Below are 23450 nucleotides of genomic sequence, written 5' to 3'. Positions count from 1 at the left end.
TATATTGCATGTGGAGTTTAGATAAAATACTGCATAAAACGGGCAGGTGCCTCACAAAAATCCTAATCTATGAAAAATGCCCGGAGAAGTTGGTGTTTTATTGTCACCCCAAGACTGTGAGAATATTCTTTCAAAATTCGACGAAAATGCAACGTTAGCAAAGTATGAAATAAACAGAATTAGTGGTAAAGTTTTCGGATTTTTGGCGGCACATTACTATGTGACCATTGAATATACAAGAAATGGTCAAAATGTAGTATATTCTCATCGATTTTTCCTAAAAACAATGCCAACGGCCAATGAGACACAGAGAGCTTACATAGAAAGTATGGGCATATTCAAGAAGGAGATACTGAATTACAAAAATTTTCTTTCGGAATTTTCTCAGCTGACAAAGGTACCTTTTGTTGCGAAATATTACTTTTCGAAGAGTGACTGTCTTGTGATCGAGGATTTATCTTCATTGAATTATCAGGTTAGTATTTTAAGCTTTAATTGTACAATGAAATATCGCTAGGGAAAATCGTAAATTTAATTTTTACATTTAAGCATAGGTAAGTCATTAAAAGCTTTAAGAGCTCTGATTTTTTATATTTAAAGCTCTTGAAGCAATTCGAAAAAAATTTGGGTCGATAATCATATTGTATTTAAGAATTTCATAAAATACCAAGTACAATTAGTTTATTATAATTTTATCATACACATATACACATGTCATTTTATAAATGTGCACGTTTTCATTTAATAATTATCTTCAATAAAAAAAATGTTCATAAAAAACTACTTATATCTTTTATAAGCGGGTGTACCTTTTAACAATTCCACTAGGGTTTCTTTAGAAATTAAAAGACGTAGGTATTTATTGTAAATCGGGAGGCGAACTGCAGTAAAGAGTTCACTTGGCACAAAAATATTATTTATTATTATTTTATTTATTCTTCTGCTTTCAGGATAAACACTAGTAAAGGGCAATATTATACTGTTCTTTACGGCTTATACAAAAGTTAATAAAATTCTATGATTTTAAATAAGAGCCCTAAAAAATTTTTGTTTTTTTTATACAGGGTGATTCACATATGATGACCAAAAATGAAACCTCGTATTTTAAAGTTTTTATAGGACGCTTCATTAAAAAGATATAATTTAAAAACTAGTAAGTGAAATAATTTGAAATTGGGCACATGTATTTATGTAAATATTGTCCAAAATCTGAGGCCTTTTCCTAAAATATATCTGTGGCATATTTTTCTAAATAAAATAGTACGCCACTACTCTCTTATGTTTTTCAAAAAAGCCTAATTTTTGAGTAAAACTTTAATCCTTTGCCAATCTGTTGTAATTATTGAACTTGTGTCTCGATGTCGTAGCCATAAACCTAGCTTTCGTCTCTCTCCTAGCACTTAATTCAAAAAGTTATTTTCTGAATATACCTCGTATGTTAGACTTCCTCGATAAAGACAAATGCACCTATTTGATGATTATTCCAAACATTTACATATAATACAATTTAACTTCGAGTTTATGGCATTTCAGGGACTACAAATAAAGAAATTTTGAATGTGTATTTTTATTAACTATTATCTATTTATATTATAATTTGACCATATTTTGCGATAATAAATAAATGAGCTGTTTATAACACCTTGCAACAAAACAAACAAAATTGACAGAAAATCGATCAACGTTTTTGTCTTAGTGCCTCAAAAAACTATTTAAAACTGCAAAATGTCACTAAATTCAACTAACTTTCGATTAGAGGGAGAATGAGATGAGAGAATGCCAATTTGGTTATTGCCCTTTAATAATGTTTATCTAATTGGGCAATATGTGTTAAAATATCAAAAACTTTACAAATACAATACGTATAATTGCAACACAACAAACAAAACGAACAGAAAATAGAACAAGGTATATTTTTGATATTAGAACCTGAAAAAATTGTGTAAAACTGCAATTTATGTAGGCATAGACTTTAATTCATTTTCTATAAATTCTGAGGACGCACGATTTGGCTACTGCCCTTTAGTAATGTGTATACAGGGTATTCAGTAAAGAATAGGCCATACTTTAAGCGAAATATAGCGAAATACATAAGTATACTCGTACTCTTTTTAAAGGAAATCGAATGCTGTTTCAAAGTAACTAATCATTTTCCAAAAAATTTTATCCTTAACAAAGATTTACACTTTTAACATACACATGTTTATCACATAAAAAAGTTCTTTACCCAAATTTGAGTACAATTACCCAAAAAATAAATGAATTATTGTACAAAAATAAAGTAAAAAATATACCTTCCCAGGTCTATAACTTCTCAACGTAGAAATACTGTATTAAGGTAAATTTACTCAAATCACTTTATTTTTTGTGCAAGGAAATTAACCTTAAAATATCGCACATTTGTTACTGAAATTGTTCCAAATTTAATTGACTATTCAATGAAACTATAACTATGAATTAAAAAAATACGTCTTTTAGTTTTTAAAAGCTGTTTTACATTGACAATTTATTGATCAATTAATTGATGAAGTCGCTTCATCAAGAAATTGGACAAGTGTAATGCAACAAATCTACTGTCAAATAACTTCATAAATTTATTCTTCAAGTTCTTGACGAATTAGAGCATGTTTTAATTTTCGTCAATTTCTTCGTGAAGTTCGGAAGTACCAACCCAACAGATTTCCAGCCTCAGATCAGTAATGAGGTTATGTTATTGGAATATGTAAATAATTATGTGGCGTCGTGCGAGTTTTGCATTGTTTTTACTGATTTGTTATTTACAAAAACTAATATTTATACAATATGTGTCAGAACGGTACCGATGTTGTATCACTACAATTATGAGTGGAAAGGTGACATTTTTGAAATTTATTTGCTTCTTTGATTCATTGGTAGAACTGATTCATACGTCAAAAAACTTGACAAAGTCTGTAGCAGTGTAAAACCCCACTGTTTACCAATAAATTCGTGAATTAATTGATGAAGAACTTCGTCAATTTATTGATGAATAAATTGTCAATGTAAAACAGCTATAAGGAAATGTCAGTGGGAATGTTAAGTGTGCATGCTCTGTACAACACACTTTTTAATAATAACTCTATACATATTTATTTCTTTTAATAATTAAGCTACTATAAATTAATTACTATCATCCTTTAATATTATTCAATTCAATATTTTTACCATATATGATTTAGTAACTTTATACAAATACAAGGTGTCTATAAACTTGACGAGGATGTATAAAAATTTTTTGTAAATATGATAATTTTTATTTATTTTATTTTTAACTTACCACAGAAATATGAAGAAACAGTCTTTGAACTGCTGACTCGATCAATACCTAGTATTCATCATGTCCATTTATTTATTGTTACTGTATTGACGAACTATTTTAGTATGTCTATTCCAGAAAAGTAAATGAATTTATCTAAATATAACTTCACTAATAATTTTGCTTGAAACTTGAATATTAAAAAATACACGTTTCTGTAAAGAAAATTAAAGTAGACACTTTTTTCAGTTCAGATTTTAAAAAATCGCTGAAACAGGTCAATTAGTTAATAGAAATTGTCACTTTTCTGCGATATTTCCTATTTCTTTGAGCCATGTTTGACAGACATAGGTCTAACATTATCGACATTTTTTTGAATAGTGTGCTCTATATTGTATAGTATAAATAGCCATTTTAAAGACGAATTCGGTGATGCAAGGTTATACCTACTTTTTTGTCATAGTTGTCAAAAATGTGTAAAAAATTGTCTTTTATGTCGTACTGACGACAATTTCAATATTTCAAACAATCATAGTCTCTTCTGTACTTTAAAAAATGTACTTACTCTTTATTAATCATTTTCTATTTACTTTAAAGCTTTTTTCTCAAAAAAAAACATCGATAAACACATAAAATTCACCAGAGTACCTTAGGTACAACGTGAATCGTTTTAGTTCCAATTCATTCGTTGTTAAATTATTCAGAAAAATGGTTTCCCGTTTAACCGAAAAACAGAGAATTGAAATTTTAATTATGATTGGATGCGGGAGATAAAATCTGGAATCAACAGGATAAGTATCCAGATCAAAGAATCAGTCGAACTACAATAAGTAAAGTATCCAAAAAGTTTGAAGAAACCGAAAGTGTGAAAGATCTACCTGGATCACGAAGGCGAAGAACGGTAAGCGAAAATGACCGTCAAAATGTGACGCTAGCCGTTACTGAAAATCCTCACCCATCCATTAGATCTATCTCGGCCAACTTCAATTTGTCAATGTCCTCAGTTCACAGAAATCAAAGTTTCAAAAGTGGCATCCCTACAAAGTTAACGTCTTACAAGAAATATGGGCAGATGACACAGACCGAAAATTACAGTTTTGAGAGGAAATTAAAAATTTATTTGAAAGACACTCCGACTTAAATAATCCCACAAATATCACTGACGAAGCAACTTTTTGCTTAAAGGGAACCGTGAACAGGCAAAATACTAGGTTTTGGAGCCCAGAAAATCTGCATTGGATATAAGAAAAACATACATAACGGCTGGAAAGTGAATATTTGCGCTGGAATAGTAGGATATTGCATACTAGAACTTTATTTCTTTGGGGACAATTTGACAGGCGACATTTATTTGGATTTTCTGCGTTTTCAGCTGAATCCAGCCATGGAATTAATTTTTTCTAACCCTAATGAGCACGATATGCCTGCTGGTGATATCTGGAACTAACAAGATGGTGCCCAACCACATTTTCGCCTCCATGTAAGAAATTACCTTAATGAAGTTTTCCCAAATCGATTGATAGGCAGAAGAAGGCTACATGAATGGCCACCACGCTCCCCTGACTTAATCCGACTGGATTGATTTTTTTTTTTGTGTGGTTATCTAAAAGCAAAGTGTATGTAAACAGACCAGACAGTATAAAAGATTGAAAAATTGTATCAGAGAAGAAGTTTGAAACATAACACCAAATGTTATTCAAAATGTAATTGATAACTTGCACACCGAATTAGTAGGCGAACGGTTTACCCCTAAAAAGATGCTTCTAAATGAAGGTAACCGACTAAATTTTTAAAACAAAAGACCTGCAGCATGAAATTTTTTTTATTTTATAAAGTGTATTTTTCTGATAATTTACATATTTTTTTTATATTTTTCGGCGGGGTCAGTCAATTGTTATAAACAAAAAAGTTGTAAAAAAAATTACGCGCCGAATTACTTTGAGCAGTTTTGTATTGTAAAATGCACCAAAATAAACACTTTGTTCTGTGACAAAAATTCGAAAAATGCTTCGTTTCCGATGCATTTACAATTTAATGTGAAAAAAGTGACGAAATCGACAAATTTTCGGAATTTTTTTCTCAAAAACTACTGAATAGAGTTTAATTCTAAAAAAAGCATAATAATTGGCAGATCTTCTACTTTGAGATATATTTTTTTGGTATAGGTCAATTATTTTATTGAAGGTCTAAAGCGAGTAAAAAAAACAGTCTACAAATAGTGAAATTGTAACTCTTGATCCATTGACACATGGATGGAAAATCGAAAATGGTTGTTTGGATTTTAATTATTTCGAAGGAGAAACTGCGTTAGATATGCTTCAAAAATATTTTTGTTCATGTAGTGGAAAATGTTCTACGAAAAATTGTAACTGTTTGTCATCGAACCTGGAATGCTGTGCAGTCTGTGCGTGCTCAGATGAATGTCAGAATGTTCCATCCGAAATTGATGATGAAACGCTTATTTCAACTCAAGAACTTGTCGAAAATAACGAAAAACTTATTATTTAAAAATTAAATAAAAAAGAAATTAATATACTTTTATTGCTCTTAATATTTTTGTAAAATAAAAATAAAATAATTATCCTATACAATAAATTATCCAATAACTTTTTTATTTTTCGAGACCGCTAGGTCAATTATTATTATTAGGTTAATTTTACGATTTAAAAAGCTTATTTAGTTTAGTTTTGGTATAACTTTCAAGTCAATTTTAGCCATTTATAAAACCAAAAATCAAATATTTAAATTTTACTAATTACTTGCAAAAACCTTACTCCGTCTACAATACCAAACAAAATGATCTTTTGAACATTTGTACTGTTAACATATATCGATTAAAAAAATCATAATAATGTTTATTGTAAATATAATCTAATCCAAGATATTGTAAAAAGAAAATTTAAATTTGAAGTGTAATCATAATTTTTAAAAGACTTTTTTACTCGCTTTAAACACTTTCAATAAAATGATTGACCCATACCAAAAAAATATATATTAAAGTAGAAAATCTGCCGATTATTATACTTTTTTTAGAATTACAATCTGTTCAGTAGTTTTTGAGAAAAAAATTCCGAAAGTTTGTCGATTTCGTCACAGAAACAAAGCATTTTTCAAATTTTTGTCAAAGAACAAAAAGTGTTTATTTTGGTCCATTTTATAATGAAAAAGCCATTGTTTATAACAATTGACTGACCACGCCGAAAAATATAAGAAAATATATGTAAATTATCAGAAAATACACTTTATAAATAAAAAAAGTTTCATGCTGCAGGTTTTTGTTTTAAAAATTTAGTCGGTTCATGCCTTTTTTTAGGGGTGAACCGCTCGCCTATATGCATTGTGCAATGGTTAATGGGGGCCACTTTGAACATTTGCTGTAATAAAATAAAAAATAGTACTAAATTACTGTTTTCATTTAATTCCTTCATTTTTGACAACTATTACAAAAAAGTAGGTATAAGCTTATATCACTGAATTCGTCTTTAGAAGGGTTATCTATTTATACTATAAAATATAGAGCGTCCTATTAAAAAAATGTCAGTAATGTTTATAGGTCTGTCAAACATGGTTAGAAAAAAATAGAAAATATTGCAGAAAAGTGATGATTTCTATTTACTAATTGACCTTGTTTCAGCGATTTTTTTAATCTATCATTTTGAAATACAGAGCATTTCGGTTTCTTGCAAATAAAGGGACAAAAAAGCAGACGGAGCGATTTAAGGCATTTTAAGCACCGTTTTGCAGTTTTAATACTTTTATTATTGAAAATGTTTATTATTATTGAACTGTACTTACCATTAAAAACAATCCTCTCCAAGTTCGTACGCACCTGTATTATTTGTTTTTCTTTAAAAAAATACTTTTAAATTAAAAATATCAACAATTCAGAACGTCAGTTCCAAATATTTTTTATTAATGGGAATTATTTTATTCCTTTACTTCAGAAAATTTACTTTTCAATATTAGCTCATGTATTTATTATATTATATAAACTTTAAAACGTAAATATTTAAAAAACATTCCAAAATTAATGAAAAAAATAATGTAGTTTGACAGACATTAAGTCAAAGTAACATATATACTTTAAAAAATAATTTTTTTAACACTTAACATTTGTAACATCTCGCCCCTCATTCTAATTTCAAGTCATTGTGTGGGAGATAGGGCGGCATATTATCATTCTAAAGGCTGCATTGCCGCCTATGGCAACGAGTGATGTTAAACCCTAACCACCATTCAGTGAAGGAATGGCAGAAACTGGAACGACTATAGGAAAGTTGATTCAAGAATTCGCTGGAAAATTCTTTGCTGCCAGAGCCTGGATCTGTTGACAAAACTGGAATTAAAACATTCCAAGCCTAAGGGTCCTAATGGTTCTACGTCGTTATGTGAAAAAATCAAAACAACTAAAAAAATAATTTTAAGGTATAGGGAAAGTTTTTAGTCAAATAATGGATAAAATCCAAAATTTTTGTAAAAAGTACGTATACTTTTCCATTTAAAATTATTATTTTCATTTTATTTACAACCCAAACAAATCTAATAATATTTTTCACGTCGCAATTTTTTATGTACGAAATGTCAAAGAATTGTTTATTGTTTGATAACATTAAATTCCCGATAATAACAATAAATTAGGACGTATCTTCTTGATAATTTACAGTCCCGTTAATCTATTACAATACGCAGTTTTGATAACGTTATTCTGGCAAAATATTTTATCTACAAGTTAAAACTAGTTATAATCGAGGAGTATACGTATATGTTAATAGATGATAAACCCTTAACGTACCAAGACCTTAAACCACTAGTTTTCGAGATATACTTTCCATGGAACTACCCAGTTATTTCACATTTCAGTATGAAATAATTATGATTTAATCAAATTTGATATTAGTAATAGGCGTCCAGCTCTAAAATTAAACAAGTTTTCAACTTCTAAAATATACAGGGTGATTCAGGAGAATCAAACTCCAATCAGTAATGGAGTAAAGAAACCTGTTTGTGCCAAATTTGAATAAAATATCTTTAAAAGTGCTCAAAATATGGGTACCCAAATATTTAGCATTTTTAATTTTGCGCAACTGTTATTTTGAAAACTGTCAAAGTTAGATGAGCTTTTGCATTTATTTTTTATTTTATAACGAGCGTTCAAATAAAAACGTGGTCAAGTTGGTTCTGAAAATTTGGACGTAGGGCGTAGCGTATAGCAAATGAACTTAAACGTCATCTGTCAAAGCGCTATATCGCCGCTATCAATTTGAATATTTTCGTTTTAAAAAGCGTTTAAAATGGTGTTTTCTCAAGAACAAAAAGTGTTTATCATAGAGTCCTACTTTAGAAATGGACGCAAGATTGATGGAATATGGAAGTATTCTATTGAGGAATGTTTCATAGAATTTCAAAATCAATTTCCCGGCGTTGTTGAGTACAAAATTTTTCAAAGTGCAGTTCAGCGTTGTGTTAATGTTTTTCGTGAAACGGGCAGTGTAACAAGAAAAGAAGGAAGCGGCCGACCTAAAAAGCGGACTGAAGAATTAAAAGAAAATGTCCAACAAATAATGGAAAATGCGCCAAGAACTTCTGTACGTGTTTTATCACAAATGGTGGGAGTATCAGTCGGTACCTGCCACACAGTGTTAAAAAAAGATTTGCGTTTGTTCTCCTATCGTTTAACTTGTCAGCAAGAACTTCATGAAGTTGATTTTCCGCGACGGGCTGTATTTTGTGAATGGTTTTTAAACAACTACGGTGAACTTCATAATATCACCTTTTTTTCTGATGAAGCCTGGTTTCATTTAAGTGGTTACGTAAACTCACAGAATATGAGAATGTGGTCTTCTGAAAAACCAGATAACTTTTTTGTCGAGGGCCCTCTACACGCTCAAAAAATTGGAGTTTGGTGTGCTCTCAATCGAAGGAGGATTTATGGACCTATTTTTTTTAATGGTACTCTTACTGCGCAAAGGTATAGAGAAGAAATTATCGCTCCTTTTGTTAACCAGCTGGAAGAAAACGAAATTACAAACTTTTACTTTCAACAAGATGGCGCAAGGGCACATACGGCAGGCGAGACGATGAATATGTTGAGGGAAGTTTTCCAAAATCGACTAATAAGTCTCAATGCTGAACATGAATTTCCACCGAGGTCATGTGATATTACGCCGTGTGATTTCTTTTTGTGGCCTTACCTTAAAAACACTATTTTTGAACTGCCTATTCCTGATTTAAACCATCTGCAGGCTCGACTTATAGACAAGATTCGTGAAATTAACAATACCCCGAGCATCTTAGAAAATGTCTTTAATTCTTTGAGGAACAGGTGTGAAAAGTGCTTGGAACAAGGAGGGGGACACTTTCAGCAGCTGCTTTAATTTATTGTTATAACAAGGAGGGGGACACTTTCCGCAGCTCCTTTAATTGTTTGTTATTGTTATCACGATTATTCTTTAAAATAAAGTTATATAGTCATTAACGTTATTGAAACTGACAGCTGCTATACAGCTCGTTGAGAAATGAGGTTAAGTTGGTCGCTATAAGCTACTCCCTACGTCCAATGTATCAGAGCCAACTTCGACCACGTTTTTATTTGAACGCTCGTTATTAAGCTGCCAAGCTATCGAGAAGCCCTTTTTATCTAGCCATTAAAGAAATATTAGCGTAGTCACATCAAATAATACATAGCAAAAGAAGAAACAAAATTACAACAACAAAATAACTATGATTATATCCATTTCTGGAGCACTATTAAATAAACAGTTTGTAAGGATAGGTTCCGTATTAGAAAGTTGTTTAGATGAAATGGACGCATGTATTTTTTATTTTGGATATTTCCAATAAATGTGAAAATTCTAGGAACACATAGACTCATTATTTAAATTTTTATAACTTGGTGGTTTTTAAGTGAACGGTTACGTAAAGTTAAAAATATCGAAATGTTTGGACACCCATATCTCGGTACTTTAAAATATATTTCATTTAAACTTGACAGACGTTACTCAAGGTGCAAGTATTAACTCTCAGATAAAACTGTCGCTAATATATTTTTTATAGTGAACCACCTTTTTAATTTTGCAACCGGATATCATTTAGTTATACATACATGTATTAGAATAAATGCTTTGCTGGTATGGCTCCATGAAAAGTGTGTTACAGTGTATAATATTGAAATTAAGAAAATATACAGCGTGATTCATAATTAGGTGTAAAATATTTACCAAAGCCTCTTCAGGGTAAAGTAACAGAATATATACGAGTACATTATTACCAAAATCCTTCCTTAAAAACTTTTTTTAGTTTCACTTTTTTAAAATAGGTTAACCTTGCAATTTTTAAAGATATTTCACTGATAACTGGACAGTGTAATTTTTGGGGTAATTAAACATGATTATAAACTTATTTTTTTACATAAAACATAAATAACAACACTTTTCTTTCAACAGTCTTTTGAAAAAATTTTCAGTAACATTTTAAGGGGCATTTTATTACTGAGATTCGATTAACTGCTTTATTTTAGTTTAAGGAAGCTATGGTTTCCTTTTTTTACAATTAATTATGACTCACCATGTATACCTATATTTACTGAAATATATCTAAAGGTGTCTAGCGTGAATATTGATTTATTCTAAGGAGTTTTGCTAAATTTATTCTCCATAATTTTTGTATTAGTAAAAATATACTAATAACTTTCAAAATATAAATACATTTTAAATGTAAACCCTATACAGAGTGTTCTACAAGCTCTAAGACAAAATATAACAGATGATAACTGGGTTAATTTCAAATATTTTGTCTTATATGAATATACGTCTGACGCGTTTTTGTTTAAAAGTTATAATCATTTTAAAAAATATAACTTATTATATTTCAATCAAAGTAGCCTGATCATTAAAAATGATAGTTGCTATAACTATAATTATTACCTATTTGTGTCATTTTGTTTATTCATTTGACACTTAGAGTTAAGTGCTAATTAAAAAATGCAGTTATTTACAACTAAAGAGTGTGTAGATATTGCCTTCGTATGTGGGAACGCCAGACAAGCAGCCCGATAATACCGACGAAGATATCCAAACAGACATCAACCTGTCCATACAGTCTTTAGTGCACCATTTCGTAGACTTCGAGAGAAGAAGGTAACCTCGCTCCAAAACGAATTTTGTAAGACGTGTATTGAAACCAGATATGTTACAAGGTACAAGTGCTATATGTTGAAGATGCTCCTCGGCTATTCGCATTTAGTCGCTGGTTACTTCAACAACGTGCACAAAATGATAGACTCATTTCGCTTATCGTGTGGTCTGATGTAGCGTGTTTTACTAGGGATGGCATAATTAATAATTATAATGAATATATCTGGGCGTTACAAAATCCGCATGCAATTACTTACGATGGTGCACCACCACATGGAGGGAGAACAATAACTGTTTGGTTAATTGATCATTTCCCGAATAAATGGATAGGTCAACAAGGTCCAATAGCATGGCCATTGCGTTGTTCAAGTCTAAATCCTTTGGACTTTTATTTATGGGGACCTATGAAGCAGCTTGTCTACCATGTTGAAGTCACTACCCGTCAACAGTTACTTGAAAGAAGTCAGGATGCAACTAACCGGATAAAAAATGATCCAAATCTCATCCGTCGAGTGATGGAATCTTAAGATTTGTTAATTTGCTTAATAATGGTGAACAAATGTTTAAACTTTAAACACAAATAATAATTAGGGTTACTTTGATTGAAATATGAAATTATATTTTTTAAAATGCTTGCAACTTCTAAACAAAAACGCATCGGACCTATGTTCATATAAGAAAAAGTCTTAAAATATGAAATTAATCCAGCTACTATGTGTCAAAGTTTGTCATAGAGTTTGCAGAAGACTCTGTATAAGAAAGAGAGGTATTTTTTGCTCGATTTAATCCATTTTTTTAAATAAATATTGAAGTATTCCAATTAACGCTAACCAATTTTGGTCAAATTTGAAGAAGAAACAAGCAATAAGTAATCTTTGATAACTGAAAATAATTTCAAATGTCATATGACATACGATGTATATCAAGCTCCATGTCAACTAATTTTCATTTCATTATGAAACACTTATGTTTTTAATCTATTAAAAGTACTGTCACAAGAAATTTTGGAGGAAAAAAATGTAAAAAGTTTAGCAGCACCAATAGTGCTTGTGAAAATACAAATAAATTTTTTATTAGCATTCATTTGAAAATACTTTATTTTAGAGGTACATGGTGTTAAATAAAAATATCTACATTTATAGCTTGGAAACGTGTATTTAGTACAAACATAATTTAATATTCCATTGCAATTAAGCACTAACAAAAGTCTACTAACAGAATATTTCATTTTGCAGTTCTTCTTATGTCGAAAAATAAGAAAAAGGCGTTTTTTAAGAAATATATTTATTTTGAGTGAAAAACTAAAAAAATTGAAAAAACTCACTGGACGTTAAGGACATGAGACAAAATTTAGATTTATAAAATTACATTAATAATAACCCATAAATTTTGTGGAAAGTGTAAAAAGAAACAAATAGAATGTCCTTGTTCGTAAAAATAATTTTTTTCATTCATCATATTCAGTAAAGTTTCCATCCCTTTCTAAAAAGTGTTTCATGAAAATCATTACCAATTTCGATTCTGTAAAAAAACTACGTTTAGTCTCTTTTGAAAATACATTTTTAATAGTACCTTTTGCAGAAATAAAACTAAAATGTTGAATTAACATAATTATTGCCCTGAACATACCTTTTTTATAATAATATAGTCCGATTAAAACTTACCGTTTGCTTTTAGGTCTGTAATATGGAATATCTAGGACATAGAAAATGCGTAGGTGCTTTAAACGCTTTAGCTAGACTACACGCCAGTTCTATAATATTCGAGGAGGCAAGGAGCACCAAAGAGCAACCGTACAGGCTAAACGAACATTTCCACGAGGAACTAACTGAAGCAACGTTTTCCTTTCAAGAGGGCCACGTAAGAAACAAATGGTGCAAGACCTCCACCCGTTGTCTGGAACAACTAAGTAGGTATTTTACCAACAACGAGGAGGTTGCAAGAAAAATCAAACAGTACGTGTTTTCTGAAAACGGTTTGAAAAAATATATAAGACCGTCAAGAACGTACAGGAACACTGTTTGCCACGACGACCTCTGGTGCAACAACATGATGTTCAACGAAAGAGACGAATGCATGCTATTGGATTTTCAGTTGTCTAGGTACACCCCACCAGTTTTCGACGTACTTCTGTTACTGCACTTGGGTACAACTGCAAGTTACTTGAACAAAAATATAGAATACCTTTTAGATTTATATTACAATTTCCTGACAAATGAATTGTCAAGGTACGATCTAAAAATAGAGGAGATAATCTCAAAAGATGACTTCTTAGCTAGCGCAGAAGAATACACGTTACCCGCATTGGTCGAAGCTGGCTTATATGGTACAAACGTCTATTTGCCCGAGTCAGTGTCGAGTATAGTCGTCTCGTGTCCGGAAAACTTTTTAGAATTTGCAATGAAAGACAGGCCGTCTTTCGTAGTAAAGGAATTTGAACGTAACCAAGAATATAGAGAGAGGTTTAGCACTGTTCTGAAACCTCTGTTCCATATCATTGAGGAAATAGAGATAAATTAATTTGAAGAAGGTGATATAGAATTTAATTCGATTTCTATTGTATATAAAACTCTTGAAAGATGTAACAATGAATTCAATAAAGAACGTACATAGAAATACATCACCTGGTGTGACACTTGGTTTATTTTTCACTCCTTAAGTATCTAATAACCATTTAGTAAGCATATACAGTGTGTCCTCGAATGGGGTTCCGCACTCTTGTAAACTCTTTTATTGATAATTTTACGAGATAAAGTTATTCTTGATAAGTTTTGCTTATTGGGGGAAGCCATTGACAGTAATCAAATATGCAATAAAACATGCAGGGCTTCCAAAAAAGTTTGTGAAAATGTGAAATTTTCCTTAAGCAATGTGCCAAATTGTTCATGAACTCAAAAAAATGCTTAAATACGGGGTTTAGTCAGAAAATAACAATAATCACATTTTGCAATTAAAAAGATGCCGCAATACCATATAATGGTATTGCGGCATGGAATGGATATTTCCTTATCAATGACAAAGTCAACAAATTTATTTTTATTAACTGCTCACCGAATAGTTTTTATTAACAATGCTAACCCTGGTGCTACTTTATAATAATACATTTATTTTTTTCCATTTAAAGATACAAAGTAAAAACATAATTAGTTTAGTTCTGTTCTACTGGTAATGAAAGAGTAGGAAAGTCACTAGGCTGTGCTCAAGCAGATAGAGCAAGCTCCATCTCTCGATATTATGCACTTACCTAGTATATCAGATACATGTTTATAGTAAAGTATAGCCTAATGTAAGTAATTATCTAACTTAAAATATTGACACACGCAATTTGACAATATAAGATAACCTAAAACTAGCAAGAATATAGTTGCTCACTGATTATTATTAAATAAGTATTCTGAAACTTTGGTTTTAAAATTCCTTGGAAACAATATTTTAAAGTCATCTGGCAGTGCGTTTTAAAGTTTTGAAATGTTATAAGTAAATGTCGTAGAAACTAGTTCTATGTGAAGATTACACCACCTTCTATGCTTATTTCTAATGTTTATATTATGTACATCAGTACGAAAACGAATTTTGTTATACAGATACGAGGGAGTTTTTGTACAAATTATTTGATGATACAGGCTCAAAGTTTGTAACCTCAGACGATTATTCATATTTAACCATTTCAGTTCCTGTAATTTATGAGAAGACTTCAATACATGGATAATAAACAGGAGCACAGTATAAAAAATTTGACAAGATGAGGGTTTCGCAAAGTAGCGTTTTTATTCTTACGGATAAATAATTTCTATGTGGATAGAGCAGTTTCAAAGCCATGTATGATCTTTGTATGTAGTTACTAACTTGTGAACAGAATCTAAATGTATTGTCAAAACTCAGACCTAAGTTCATTAACCACAACCTTAAAATTATCGGAGATTTCAGATATCGCTAATTTAATACCAAATAAAATTAACTTTGACTCGGATGGATTCAAAAATAAGAAATGTTCTTCTGATATTTGAGAGACAATTTTAAGATCTGAATTAATTTTATTCAATGCCCCATCACAGTTAGTTTTATCAAAAGATAAATGCGATTGTGTATCGTCAGTGTACATGTGCGGACTACAATATTTCAAGCTTTTGCAGAGATTACTGGTATATACACAAAATAATAGGGGTCCTAGAATAGATCCTTGAGGGACACCTATTTTAAGCAAGCGCACATTTGACAATGCATTTCCAATTTTTACTCTTTGCGTACGATTTTCTGTGTAACTAGACATTAAACTAATCGCACTTTCATCTAATCCAATAAAATGAAATATTGCAATAAGCAACTGATGTTGAATCGTATCAAATGCTTTGGTAAAGTCTAATAGTAAGAGCACTAGTTTTGCCATTATCAAATGCTTCAAAAATATCATCCGTCACTTTCAGTAAGGTAGTTGTACAGCTCGCTTAAATCCAGAGTGAATTGGTGGAATAATCTCATGCTTGTTTAAATGGTCTATTAATTGTGTCTATATATTGTGTAACCCTTTCCAAAATTTTCGAAGTAGGCAAAATGCTTATAGGACGCAAGTGAGATAGTGTTGAAGGGTTAGTAATTTTTGGAATAGGTATGACATGAGCTTGTTTCCATTAGATAGGTATAGGGTGGTGTAACAGACAACTATTATCTTGTGAAATGTTATGGAATCGGTAATGTTTCATATAGATATGCAATATAAATTTTAAAGGGATACAATGATAACGAAGCTGCTACTATTGTAGTTGTGAACTCTGTACAAGACAATCCAAAGAGGCCACTCAGGAAAAGGTCAGAAAACATAGATATTAGCAGACTTCATATTCAAAGAATTTTAGTATACAACAAAATGTATCCATTCAAACCGGTGTTTAATCATAAATTGCTTAATGGAGATGATGGTCGTCGTTTGGACTTTTGTTTATCTATGGGCGAAAAACTGATTGAAAACAGATTCTTTCATTACAATTTTTTATTTACTGTCGAAACAAATATTCATAACTAATGGCGTGGTTTCTTCTCAAAATTGTAGATACTGAGCTAAAGATAATGCAAATTAATTGATAAATTAATATACACAAATTTTAAAAAGTAAACGTCCGAATTGAACGGTGCATGTCAAATGTCGGTGGACTAATAGACAGTAATATTTAAATATTATTTCGTTGTGAAACTCATTTCTCGTATAACAAAAAAAAAATTTAATTTGGCTGTCTTTTTGTGAGCACCCTGTATGAGTGAAATTAATGAAACTGCATAGATATGCATATAGCTTCGGTTAATAAAGTTATGAAAACATACCTTCAAAATATTTTCCAATGTTAATACAGGACACTCTGCAATGAGTGAAATTTTTCAAAGTTTGCACCTATTTTGTGAACACCCTGTAAAAGCTATAATAATGAAACTTCGTATTTAGGTATAATCTTTCTTTAAAAAATGCCTAATATGTTTTTTAATTTTTGAGGAACTTTTCTTATTGAGGAACTTTCTTTTGTTATTGATAATAGGCCATAGAAATGATAATATGTCAAAAAATATAATATCAAAAAGTAGACCAACGCAATCCTAAATACGGAGGTGTTCCCACTTTAAGTGAAACACACTGTATATATAAATTTCATAATTTATCATAATAATAAAAATCAAAATAATCATATAATAATTTCACCCTCCAAAATATTTAAACTACTTTCCAATAAATTTATACCGTAAGTAAATAAAATATNCTTTCCAAAATTTTCGAAGTAGGCAAAATGCTTATAGGACGCAAGTGAGATAGTGTTGAAGGGTTAGTAATTTTTGGAATAGGTATGACATGAGCTTGTTTCCATTGGATAGGTATAGGGTGGTGTAACAGACAACTATTATCTTGTGAAATGTTACGGAATCGGTAATGTTTCATATAGATATGCAATATAAATTTTAAAGGGATACAATGATAACGAAGCTGCTACTGTTGTAGTTGTGGACTCTGTACAAGATAATCCAAAGAGGCCACTCAGGAAAAGGTTAGAAAAACGTCCGAATTGAACAGTGCATGTCAAATGATGGTGGACTAATAAAAAACAGTAATATTTAAATATTATTTCGTTGTGAAACTCATTTCTGGTATAATAAAAAAAATATATAATTTGGCTGTCTTTTTGTGAGCACTCTGTATGAGTGAAATTAATGAAACTGCATGGATATGCATATAGCTTCGGTTAATAATGTTATGAAAACATACCTTCAAAATATTTTCCAGTGTTAATACAGGACACTCTGCAATGAGGGAAATTTTTCGAAGTTTGCACCTATTTTGTGAACACCCTGTAAAAGCTATAATAATGAAACTTCGTATTTAGGTATAATCTTTCCTTAAAAAATGCCTAATATGTTTTTTAATTTTTGAGGAACTTTTCTTATTGATAATAGGCCATAGAAAAGATAATATGTCAAAAAATATAATATCAAAAAGTAGACCAACGCAATCCTAAATACGGAGGTGTTCCTACTTTAAGTGAAACACACTGTATATATAAATTGCATAATTTATCATAATAATAAAAATGAAAATAATCATATAATAATTTCACCCTCCGAAATATTTAAACTACTTTCCAATAAATTTATACCGTAAGTAAATAAAATATCAACTTTTTTGTAGATGTTCGTCAATTTTTTTTATTGTTACATTCGCTTTAAAATTAAAGACAAGAGAAAAGGTATTTGCTATTTTTCTCTTTATAAATGTTTGTCTATGGTTATTATATAACTACTTTATTTATGTTAGGCATATCTATGAATTTACTGTTTAAAGTCTTATGAAAATGTACTGGTAGCAGTATTGTTTGTCACGGAGCAAAATGCGACTATAATTCTAAATTGAATCTTAGGTTTACCTAAGGCTTTGTATTTTTACACGTTCGTCTTGGTACGTGATCTTTTCCTTATATCATATTTGCGTAAGGACTTGTTAACAAATGAAAATATTCAGTATTCAGAAGTCAGTACACATGATTTAATTCAGTCGTCAGGATTGATGCTGTTTTTTGCGGATTTGTGGTAGTTTCGTCTCAACAAATTTCTTATAAAACGGAGATGAACTATAAATTAGTACCTCCAGATGGAGGATGGGGTTATCTCATAGCTGCATCTGTAGCTATTATGAATGTACGTATAACAATTTAATTTCTTTGAATACCGACTCTCAAATTTTGTTCGATACTTCCATATAAGAAAACAGTGAGTAGATATGATTTACATCAAGACAAATCTTACATGTACATCTAAAATGAGATTAATTTGTAATTTTAGTTAGTAACTGTAACTCCTCAAACAGCTTTTGGGTTAACTTTTGGTAACTTTCTGGCATCTATAGGAGATGAAACTACTGGAACAACAATATCTAACGGCATTTTCAATACTGTCCAGTCATTCACAGGTAAGTCCAATTTCAAAACAGTGGCCAGTGAGTCTCATAAATAAATCTAACCACAATTTTTACAAATGCTTAATTTCAGAGAATAATTCGCATATATCTATTTGCTTATAACGTACAGAAAGAGAAGCTGTCAATTATGCATAGTTTCCTTTCTCGATCTAGATCAGTTTCCAGCTTAGGCGTTTCGTTTCGGGTCATATGCATGCAAATGGAAAAAACGTGTTATTATTTTCACGTTTTAGTTATACCGGAGTGTTTTTAGAAATGGAATAATGTGCGACAGTTAGTGGCGTATTTCATAATAATCAATGTAGTCATAGTTAGCGAATTTAAGAGATTGAGTACGTTGTATAATAAACAAGATTTATTAAGAAACGAAGAAGCGAAACGATGACATATCGGTGTGATGCCCTAGAAATGTCCAGTTCTTTAACAAAAATGTCCCCATGAAGTCGGAAGAACGAATTTATAATTTGTTTGAATTTATTAATCAAAGCGTTTCATTTTGATATAGGTACATAGGCAGCAGTTAAAATTAAAACCTCGCCATAAAATACATCCTGCTTATACCCAGATTTATTTTCAGTTTAATTTTTGTTTTAGGTTTAGCATCTAGCATCCTTCTGCAAAGATACAGCTATAGAAAGGTTGGATTATTAGGGGCGACACTATTTGGTGTAGGTGCTTTTGGTATTATTTTCATTTCTAATTTGACGCAAATGGTGATTTGCTATGGAGTTTTGCAAGGTAAAAGAATAAATTACAGGATTACATGACAAAGCACACGAGGTATTTCTGGAGAGATAATTTGAAATCACAATGCAATATTATTATATCAGACAATAACACGATTTACCTTTTTTATTTGAATATAACGTAGATAATATAAATTGAGAAACATGTGGTTTAATTTTGTGAGCATTTCGATATTTTTTTATTATTTGATGAATTATTAGTTTAGTATTAACGTCATTAGAGTAGCGATTTCCCGCAATATCAGCAGTTAAGAGTCTGATCTGTGGAGTTAGATATCTTTTCCATGACTAGGTTTCCGGTATCGAGGAACATTATTTGACTCCATTTGATAAGATTTTTTAAAACCAAATTTTACACTTTGTTTGAATTACCTCATTATCTTTAAAATAGGTAGCTTCGAATTTATTTGTTCTCACCAGTGTGCCATCCGAACTAACACAAATGCTACTATTACATCGCTTAAAGTTATATAACTGTTTTTTTTTATTAGCAACAAATGTAGCTTTTTAGATTTTTAATGCCTTAATAAGGTGTTAATTTGCTCCTATAGCAATTTTGGTATATAAAAAAGCTGTTAGAATATTCTAATAGTAAAATTATACAACAATTTTATAAAGGCTTTCTTAGAGTCTTATAAACGTGGTAAATAAAACTTCTATAAAAGTGTAAAGCGTAATAGCTGCTTCCTTGTTTTTTATAATGTTATAAACACTTACCGGTCAATTTTTAAAGCTGTAATACAGTATTGCACTATTAATGTTGTATAACATTATCATTTAAATAGACTATATGACTAAATTATAAATAATTCTAACTTCTTAAGTTAAATAATATCAGAACAAGCTTTAAAAAAGATCCTATAAAAGGGTTCTATTACAGCTGTAAGCAGAATAGTTTAAGTAGTTTATTCTCAACTAAAAAGCTATTTTTGAGAAATGCAGCAATATATATTGTACTTATAAAACTACTATATAGTAAAGCTTTCGAAGGCATAAAAATATATATGGAGATATTCTCCGTAATCTAAAAAAATCTGTGAATTAGAAAGTTTTAGTGTTAATAATAATAATATGGCGATAAAACTGCATGTTGTTTTTAAAAGTTAAATACCTACTATTAATTATTATTAATTACAATTAACACTAACGGATGATGATTTCATCTTTAGACATCCATTCACGTCTCTTCTAGAATGTATTCGTTGTTTGTGTCCAATAAGCGGCTGATTTGCCCATATGATTAACAAATTTGTGACTTTGTGATAGTACTCCGTATATTTGTCTCTTCTAAACTCTACTAGCAGTGCTATTATTTAAAAGTGTTTTATCATTCAAAATCTTCATAGCTTCTTTCAGAACATTTTAAAATACTGGACATAGCATCTATCCATCATACTTACGTACATCTACTTTACTATCTGTTCTGTTGCGGCCATTGGAATTGTAGCAGGAAGCAGTTTACCCAGAATTTTTAAACTGACAGTAGACAGCAAATTACTTTTACAAAATACGATATAAAATATTTAAAATCTTAATTATTTTATAACAGATTCATAGTTACTGTGGTAGAAGCTTCCTCCTAGCAGCCATATTTTTCAAACATGCTTAGGACAAGATGTCAGCTATATTGTACACCAGAATTACGTCAAAAAGAAATTCAATTATAATATATGTATCATGAAATAATTAGTTTAATGGATGTCTATTGAATTATATTTAATAACTTGTTATGTACATATTCTTTATTTTTTTTATTGTGACATTATTTTTCAAAAATTATTACAGACTATTGCTAAATCTGCTTAATTTTAAAGGCGCTTAGTTTTTTTAAAGGTACTAAGGTTTGTTGCAAGTAGTTTTTTATTTTCTAGATACATATTTAATTTTATTGTGCATATCGGTAAACATTAACTCTTGAGTACCTACCTATCTTCTATGGCCGGCAATCAGCAATAGCCCAAAGTTTTTAGTTTTATTATTAATAAACCGATTTAGTATAGAAACGCATAATTATAATGCTAAAAAGTTTTGTTGTACTGTATATTGGAAACATTAATTCAACATTCATCGCGTTCAAGTTGGGAAAAATAGCTTTTATAAAAAATGTAGGTATAAACCATTTCTTTGGAGACAATTATATCAGCAAATTTATTTTATAAGACAATGTTTTTTGTATAAAGGTTTTATAGTATATTTTACAAATGCTCTAAGAATGCAACGACAGAACACTAATTAGTGGAATAAATATTATATGCACAGCTTTTATAAAATGGTTTTATAAGCTGCGCCTATTTTGGATTTATAAATGCCTATTTAATGCTGAATAACTGTTCTCAACATCATTTAATAAAGCTTTTACCTGCGGGAGAGTGGTTATATAGATATTCTTAAAGCTATTGTAATCTTATTTGTGCTACTTATGAAAGTCAATTTTACTTAAAAAAATCCAATTATTTGGCTTTAGTTTACCGTTAATAAAGTTTTTTTAAAAGTTATTTATATGGCAGATATTAAATTTAAATATTGTAAAATAGTATTTCTGGGATATAACATTTTATTGTTTATTTATTTTTAAATTATTGTCCTGTAAATGATTTCTGTTGGCAATGTAATAAATATATAAAAAAAGTCAAATGATCAAACAATTTGGATATTTATCTACCGACATGTTTTAAGTGTGGATTGGATGTAATCTAAAATGTGAACTATATTTTACTTGTCACTAGTACCCAACGCCTGGAACAGAGCAGTTTAAGTTTTTTTATTTTATTTATTTCTTTTGTAGGTTTAGGTTTTGGATTAATGATGCCAGCGTCTTACTCTGCATTCAATTGCTATTTCGATAAAAGGATCAATGTTATAATGGGCATCGCCCAAGCAGTGACGGTATTGGGCGCTATCACTTTTTCACCAGTGATGGCACTTTGCATAGAATATTGTGGATTTAGGGGCACAGTAACTATTTTAGCTATTTTATCGCTTTTGAACTTTCTTGCTATGGGAGTGCTACAACCGGTCAAATGGCACATGAAAAAAATATCAGTGAAGGACTCAGGTAAACAATACTTATTCTTACTTTGCAACTATGCAAGTATCAATTAAACAAAACAATTGTGACGAATGCTATATTATAACAAGAAGTTTCTGGAGTCAAAATGGGCCGATGTAACTCAAATTACCTTAGTTCTAAAGTTAATAATAACAAACATAGAGGGAGTCACAGATGAAAAGAGAAATCGCTTTTCCTCAATATTTTCTTGATTAAGGAGGTATATCGGGTTTATTCANATTATAACAAGAAGTTTCTGGAGTCAAAATAGGCCGATGTAACTCAAATTACCGTAGTTCTAAAGTTAATAATAACAAACATAGAGGGAGTCACAGATGAAAAGAGAAATCGCTTTTCCTCAATATTTTCTTGATTAAGGAGGTATATCGGGTTTACTCAAATGCACAGATGTACTTGAAATTTATATAGCGTATTACCCAGTGCTCCCTCTGTGCGTCATATTTTATTGAAACTAGATTTTGAGATATTGTTGTTGAAAATTGTTCATTTTAACATAGGTTTATATGGCGAAGATGGACGGTGCGGCTCTTTTTTTTACCCATAACTGAGAAAAAAATGTAGAAATTGTGAAACAAAACTTTTCCATAGATAGTACACAGTAGTATTTTATTTTTTATGTAAAACTAATGTAAGTTTTGAGCATAGTACAGCTGTATTAATTAGAAACAGAAACCAATAATTGGATTTCTGTCTGACTTGAGGATTAATGTGGCAACGTCGCAATCAGCTGACAGCAAGGAGGGAATACATTTGAAAGACTTGATAAAAACGAAATTGA

General features: G+C 30.4%; 2 protein-coding genes across 2 annotated transcripts in view; both read left to right on the top strand.

The window, feature by feature from the left end:
- Positions 1–56: 56 nt before the first annotated feature.
- On the top strand, positions 57–14029 carry LOC108909668. Its single transcript, XM_018714065.2, has 2 exons — positions 57–475; positions 13084–14029. Exons 1-2 carry the CDS (start codon positions 77–79, stop codon positions 13924–13926), a joined length of 1242 nt encoding a protein of 413 aa, XP_018569581.1. The 5' UTR covers positions 57–76; the 3' UTR covers positions 13927–14029.
- Positions 14030–18429: 4400 nt separating this feature from the next.
- LOC108909670 (monocarboxylate transporter 7-like) overlaps positions 18430–23450 on the top strand; it is a 16041-nt gene continuing 11020 nt past the window's right edge. The window contains exons 1-4 of the mRNA XM_018714067.1: positions 18430–18576; positions 18721–18847; positions 19451–19594; positions 22388–22657. Of these exons, the coding sequence (XP_018569583.1) occupies positions 18505–18576; positions 18721–18847; positions 19451–19594; positions 22388–22657 (613 nt within the window). The 5' untranslated portion in view covers positions 18430–18504. The remainder of the gene's footprint in view (positions 18577–18720; positions 18848–19450; positions 19595–22387; positions 22658–23450) is intronic.

The sequence above is a fragment of the Anoplophora glabripennis genome, unplaced genomic scaffold (assembly GCF_000390285.2).
Source record: "Anoplophora glabripennis isolate ALB-LARVAE unplaced genomic scaffold, Agla_2.0 scaffold486, whole genome shotgun sequence".
Lineage (NCBI taxonomy): Eukaryota > Metazoa > Arthropoda > Insecta > Coleoptera > Cerambycidae > Anoplophora > Anoplophora glabripennis.
The sequence above is the reverse complement of the archived record's forward strand: the minus strand, read 5'-3'. Positions and strand labels throughout refer to the sequence as shown.

What these genes read in the sequence shown, in the direction of transcription:
- LOC108909668 (XM_018714065.2), top strand. Translation starts at nt 77, where the DNA reads ATGCCCGGAGAAGTTGGTGTTTTATTGTCACCCCAAGACTGTGAGAAT. An exon ending in TATCTTCATTGAATTATCAG is followed by an intron (nt 476 to 13,083) that starts GTTAGTATTTTA and finishes GTTTGCTTTTAG; the next exon opens with GTCTGTAATATGGAATATCT.